The sequence below is a fragment of the Cinclus cinclus genome, chromosome 20, assembly GCF_963662255.1.
Source record: "Cinclus cinclus chromosome 20, bCinCin1.1, whole genome shotgun sequence".
NCBI lineage: Eukaryota > Metazoa > Chordata > Aves > Passeriformes > Cinclidae > Cinclus > Cinclus cinclus.
The window spans coordinates 11,194,222-11,200,690 of record NC_085065.1 but is presented as its reverse complement, the minus strand read 5'-3'; the positions used below and the strand labels follow the sequence as shown (position 1 = coordinate 11,200,690).

Genomic DNA, 6,469 nt, shown 5'->3' with positions numbered 1-6,469 from the left:
TTCTCAGCAGCACTTCGGGGCTGCTCCATGGATTTTTTTATTTTTATTTTTATTTTTTTTTATTATTATTATTTTTTTTTTCCTCTTTTTGTTTTTCTTTTAAGGCTCAAGGTTATTAAAAAATAAAGTGAAGTTCTCCTCCTGGCTGGTTTTGCTACGAGTTAGAAAAATAAAGCCTCTCCCATGCTGGTCCCTGCCCCAGTGCTGGGTTCCCAGGGCAGAGCACGCTGGTTTAGTTTCATTTTTAGAGCAAAAAAAAAGAAGACACTTCTCTATACAAAAATACCTCTGCAAGAAAACCTAGGGCTGCTCCACTAAGTGTCATTTCTTTTTTAGCTGTTGGAAAAATAAGACCATTTCCAAAAAAAATCTCTAAAAAATAGGTATAAATCCCCTCAAATTGGTAACGAATCATACACAGTACATACTAAAAATATTTAAAATAGAGAATATTCCTCACAGAGGACTCTGAGTTCTCTTTTACCCCCCATTTTTTTCTTCTTTTTTTTAAAAACTTTTTTTTTTTTGTCTTTCCTTTAATTACCGCTAAAAAAAACCAAAAAAAATCATTACAAAAGTCCAGAGAAGGAGCCAGCTGGGCAGGTTGGGTGGAAATCTCCTCTCCACGCTGGAAGAAGCAGAGTTCAAGTCCAGTCCTTGGCAAAGTCTGCCCCAAATTTTGGGGCTGGGAGCGGGTCCTGGAGGATGCTGTAGTGCAGGAGGCTCGAGGCGCTCTCTCCTCCCCGCCAGCTTCCACGTGAGCGTCTTTTGGAATTACCATTTTACCATTTTACCATTTCAATTTCAAACACCGAACCAGTCCGAGGCAACTCGTTCTTGCCGCTTTTGCGCTTTTCTGATTTTTTTCGTTTTGTTTTCTTTCTTTCTTTATTTTTTTTATTTTTTTTGCTTTTTGATTCCTTTTTTTTTTTTTTTTTTCCTCTTAAATTTTATTTAATTTTTTTTTCGTTTTTGCCTTGCTGCCGGCCGCTCTCAGGGCCGGGTGAGCTGCGTGTAGACGGGCTGCTCCCAGTGCTGCGGGCTGTGGGTCTGGGGGATGGAGGGCACTCCTGCAGTGTCAGCGATGGGGGTGTACATGGGGCGCTGCGTGGGGCTCATGTAGCTGAAGGTGGAGTAGAGCCCGCTGCCCTGCCCGGCGTGGCTGTAGTAGGAACCCGAGGAGCCCTGGTGCTCGCCGTACTCGTACTGGGCGCGGCTGATGCTGGGGTAGGACGAGCTGTAGTGCTGCAGGTTGAAGGAGCCGTAGCTCAGCTGCTGCTGCTGCTGCTGCTGCTGCTGCGGGGAGTGCTGCTGCTGCTCGCTGTAGTGGCTGGGGCTCAGCTGCTCCGTCTTGATGTGCGTCCTTTGCTGCTGCTGCTGCTGCTGGCCCTGCTCCGTGCTCAGCGTCGGCAGCTGCTGCTGCGCCGCCGGCGCCTGCTTGGCCATCCACACGTGGCCGGCGCTCGCCGGTGTTCCCGCCGCTCCGCCGATGCCGTAGCTGCCCGTGTAGGTGACCTGGCCCGGCTGGCTTGGGTGGCCGTTGGGTGGCAGGTACTGGTCGAACTCGTTGACGTCGAAGGTCTCGATGTTGGAGATGACGTCGCTGCTGAGCTCGCCGATGTCCACGTCGCGGAAATCGATGTGGGGCGGCTGCCGGCCGCCCTCGCCCAGCGCGCGGCCCTCCCGCTTCAGGTCCTGCTTGCCCGGCTGCGGGTCCGTCTTGGGGGTGGTGGGGGGCGTGGGGGGCCCCTGGGACTGGCCTGGGGGGAGGAAGGAGAGGGGTGAAGGCGTGACGGGGGTGACGATGATGAGAGCGGGTCGCCCGTGGGTCGGGTCACACGCAGGTCTGGCTGTGAGGGACTCCGAGCTCGGCGCCACCAGCATCGCCCTCAGACCCCGGCTGTGGCAGGGCCACGGCTTCGGGGTGGTTCTCTGGGTTTTACAAAGCACGGGTTCGCGGTTCCCACAGTGGGACAGGGGAACGTGGCTGCGGGGCACACCGGGGTGAGGATTTTTGTGCGCACAGCTCTCGGCCGCTTCTCCCCTTCCTCGCTCCATTCCTGGCTCGTTCCTTTCCCCCTCCTCACCCAACCCCAACCTCAGGCCGGTTTCTTGGGCCGTGCTTCGCGCGGCTGTGCCGTGCCCCCCGGAGGTTCCGTGGGTACCTACCCGAGTGCTCCCCGGGCGAGTGCACCTCGCTGATGCTGGAGGAGGACTGGGGCGAGTCTGCCTGCAGCGCCTTGAAGATGGCGTTGGGGGAGATGTGGGTCTGCTCCGAGCCCTCCTCCTGCTCCGCCTGCCCGTTCTTCACCGACTTCCTCCGCCGGGGCTGGTACTTGTAGTCGGGGTGGTCCTTCTTGTGCTGCACCCGCAGCCGCTCGGCTTCCTCCACGAACGGGCGCTTCTCGCTCTCGTTCAGCAGCCTGGGGGGACACGGGGGTCACCGGTGGCTCAGGGTGGGCGCTGAGCAGTGACTCCAGCGTCAACCCCTCCCTCGGATCCCCTCAAAGAGCGACGTAAAACCCCCCACAAAACCCGCACGCCCTTGTCCGGGACACTCGCTGGTTGTCACCCCCTTGTCCGTCCCCCACCACTCCCCGATTCCTTCGGCGGCCAAACCAGAGCTGCAGGAGGGGCAGCGGGCTCCAGCCCTCGCCCTCCCCACCCTGTGGGCACATCCCGCTGTCCCCAGGCGTTTTGGGGACATCCCTGCCTGCCAGGGCCAGCTTTCCTCACCCGTTTCGCGGCTCGAGGATCCCCCCGCGCCCCTCGCGCAGCCCCGGGGACGCGGTGGCCCAGGTGACTCACTTGCCTCGTGTTTTCCTCCCCTCCCCGCCTTACTCTGGCACTCGGAGGCCACCCAGGCACCCTCCCTCCCCTCCCCGCATCGCCCCGCGCTGCCTCCGGCCCGGCCCGAGCTGATGCAATCCCGAAAATCCATCGTTTCCTCCGCACCGGCAGCGCAAACAAACAACGGCCGGGCCAGCCCTGGGGGCTCCCGCACGGTCCCCCCGCCCTCGGCATCGCTCAGGGAACAGAAAACGCTTCCAACACCAGGAGCCGAACAACTTTCCCTACTTTCCCCCTCCTATTCCGGCTTCTCCTCGACCCAACTAGCTTTGCACTCTGCTCAAGTTTTCCAGCGCGTTTTCCAGCCCCGCGACATCCCCTTCCCCCGGCGCAGCGCGCTCCTGCATCCCCCGCTCCCCGCGGGCATCCCGGTGCCGCACTCACCTCCAGAGCTTGCCCAGGGTCTTGCTGAGCTCGGCGTTGTGCAGATGCGGGTATTGATCCGCCAGCTTCCTGCGGGCCGCCTGCGCCCACACCATGAAGGCGTTCATGGGTCTCTTGACGTGCGGTTTGTTCTTGCTGGAGCCGTTCACCCGCACCGGCATCGGCACCAGGGTCCAGTCGTAGCCCTTCAGCACCTGGCTCACCGCCTCCCGGATGCACACCGGGAACTTGTCCTCGTCGCTCTCCTTCTTCAGGTCCGGGTCCCCCTTGGGGAAGGTGTTCTCTTGGGGTCTGGTGTTCTCCGTGTCCGAGCCGGATCCAGAGGGGCAGGGGGACCCGGCGGAGTCATCCGACATGGTGGGGCTGGGGGCGTCGGAGATACATTTGTCCTGTTCTTCTGTCATTTTCATGAAAGGGTCGAGGAGATTCATGCGAGAAAGTGGCCGAGGGGGAGCAAAGGGGCGAAAAAAAAATAATAAAAAAAAAGAAATTAAAAAGTTAGGCGCTAAGGGGCGGGGACGGGTTTAAAAAAAAAAGTAAAAACTCGGAGAAACGAAGTCTCCACCGGCTGCGGAGAGGAGAGAGAAGAACCGCGAGAACTCGGCAAAAAACTTTCTATTACTTCTTCTCCTCAGCGCGAAAAAACGCTAAGAAAAAAAATTACAAAAAAAAAAAGCTAAGAAGACCAAAAAAACAAAAAAAAAAACAAACAAACAAAAAAAAACCTCCGAAACGAGGAAAAAGGGGGAAAAACACTTTGGCGAGGCCGGGAGAAGGAACAGGAGGAGGAGAAGGAGGAGCAGGGCGAGCGGCCGGGGCAGTGTCGGGCGCGGCGGCCCCGCCGGTCTCCAGCGCGGCTCTGCGCCCGCCGCGCGCCGCGCGCACTAATACCCAGCGCGGGGCCGCGCGCCCGACGCGCCGCAGCCAATCACAGCCCGGCCCGCGGGGGCCGCTCCGCTCCTATTGGCTGAGCCGCGAAGGAGGGGCGGGGCCTCGCAGCGCCGCGCGGCTCGGAGGGGGCACGGCCCGAGCTGGGGCGGGACGGGCGGCGGAGACAGCGGGGACAGCGGGGACAGAGGGACTGGGGGGACAGAGGGACTGGGGGGACAGCGGGGACAGAGGGACTGGGGGGACAGAGGGACTGGGGGGACAGAGGGACTGGGGGGACAGCGGGGACAGAGGGGACAGAGGGGACAGAGGGACTGGGGGGACAGAGGGACTGGGGGGACAGAGGGACTGGGGGGACAGCGGGGACAGAGGGGACAGCGGGGACAGAGGGGACAGAGGGGACAGAGGGACTGGGGGGACAGAGGGACTGGGGGACAGCGGGAACAGAGGGGACAGCGGGGACAGAAGGGACAGAGGGGACAGAGGGACTGGGGGGACAGAGGGACTGGGGGGACAGCGGGGACAGAGGGGACAGAGGGACTGGGGGGACAGAGGGACTGGGGGAACAGCGGGAACAGAGGGGACAGCGGGGACAGAGGGGACAGCGGGGACAGAGGGACTGGGGGGACAGAGGGACTGGGGGGACAGAGGGACTGGGGGGACAGCGGGGACAGAGGGGACAGAGGGACTGGGGGGACAGCGGGGACAGAGGGGACAGAGGGGACAGAGGGACTGGGGGGACAGCGGGGACAGAGGGACTGGGGGGACAGAGGGGACAGAGGGACTGGGGGGACAGAGGGACTGGGGGGACAGCGGGGACAGAGGGACTGGGGGGACAGAGGGACTGGGGGGACAGCGGGGACAGAGGGACTGGGGGGACAGAGGGACTGGGGGGACAGCGGGGACAGAGGGACTGGGGGGACAGAGGGACTGGGGGGACAGCGGGGACAGAGGGGACTGGGGGGACAGAGGGGACAGAGGGGACAGAGGGGACTGGGGGGACAGCGGGGACAGCGGGGACTGCGGGGACAGCGCCAGCGGGCGCTGGGGGCACGGAGCCCCGCGGTTCGATCCCCCCGCGGGTGGGTGCAGGAGTGGCCGCGGATGAGCCCGGCGGCGCCGCTGCGGAGCGCTGCGCGGATCCGTCCCGAGGGGGCGCCAGAGGCTCAGGAACGGCGCGCCCGGGGGGCGGGGGGCGAGGGGCGCTCCCCCCATTATCCCATCCCATTATCCCATCCCACTGTCCCATCCCCATCCCCATCCCATCCCATCCCATCCCATCCCATCCCATCCCATCCCATCCCATCCCATCCCATCCCATTATCCCATCCCATCCCATTATCCCATCCCATCCCATTCCCGTCCTGCAGGGACAGAGCGGGAGCGCCCTGGAAGGGGGCTGGAGGTGGCCGAGCCCAGAGATCCCGAAATCGCTTTTTTTTTTTTTTTTTTTTTTTTTTTTTTTTTTTGAGGGGGAGTCCGGCACGTCCCTCCGCCCACCCTGCGCTGCGACATCCGCGCGTTTCCCCGTTTATTCCTCTTTGCATCCTTATTCCTCATCCCGGTGGCTCCGGCGCTCGACTGGGCTGCGGGACCCTTATCCCTGTTCCCCATCCCGCTTCCCGATCCCGCATCCCTGTTCCTGATCCTGATGCCGTATCCCGTTTCCCCATCTTTCCCCATCCCGGTTTCTCATCCCGATCCTGCATCCCGGTCCCTCATCCCGGTTCATGATCCCGGTTCCACATCTCGATCCCTGATCCCGGTCCCTGATCCCGGTCCCGCATCCCGGTCCCTGATCCCTGTCCCTGATCCCGGTCCCGCATCCCGGTTCCGCATCCCGGTCCCGCATCCCGGTCCCGCATCCCGGTCCCTGATCCCGGTCCCTGATCCAGGTCCCTGATCCCGGTCCCGTATCCCGGTCCCTGATCCCTATCCCTGATCCCGGTCCCTGATCCCGGTCCCGCATCCCGGTCCCTGATCCCGGTCCCGCATCCCGGTCCCTGATCCCGGTCCCTGATCCCGGTCCCGCATCCCGGTCCCTGATCCCTGTCCCTGATCCCGGTCCCTGATCCCGGTCCCGCATCCCGGTCCCTGATCCAGGTCCCGCATCCCGGTCCCGCATCCCGGTTCCTGGAGCTGTGCCCGCGGAAGGAGCGGCCTCTTCCCTCCCCGTCTCCACAAAAATAAAAAGTTTTGCCGAGCTGATCAAGTCTCGTCCTCGAAACGAAAGCCCGGGAGCTGCCCGGGGTTATCTGTGGGTAACTGCAGATATTTCTCTGTACGGAAATCTTTAGAGGTTTATGGGAATCACGCGTTTCCATGAAATCGGGGCTGTCACTCCAAC

At 61.5% G+C, this 6,469-nt stretch overlaps 1 protein-coding gene across 1 annotated transcript; it reads right to left on the bottom strand.

Moving 5' to 3' along the window:
- Positions 1 to 622: 622 nt before the first annotated feature.
- On the bottom strand, positions 623 to 4,078 carry SOX9 (SRY-box transcription factor 9). Its single transcript, XM_062506210.1, has 3 exons — positions 3,235 to 4,078; positions 2,170 to 2,423; positions 623 to 1,760 (listed from the first exon to the last, which is right to left on the bottom strand). The coding sequence occupies exons 1-3, from the start codon at positions 3,663 to 3,665 to the stop codon at positions 994 to 996; spliced, it is 1,452 nt and encodes a 483-aa protein (XP_062362194.1). The 5' UTR covers positions 3,666 to 4,078; the 3' UTR covers positions 623 to 993.
- Between the last annotated feature and the right edge of the window lie 2,391 nt (positions 4,079 to 6,469).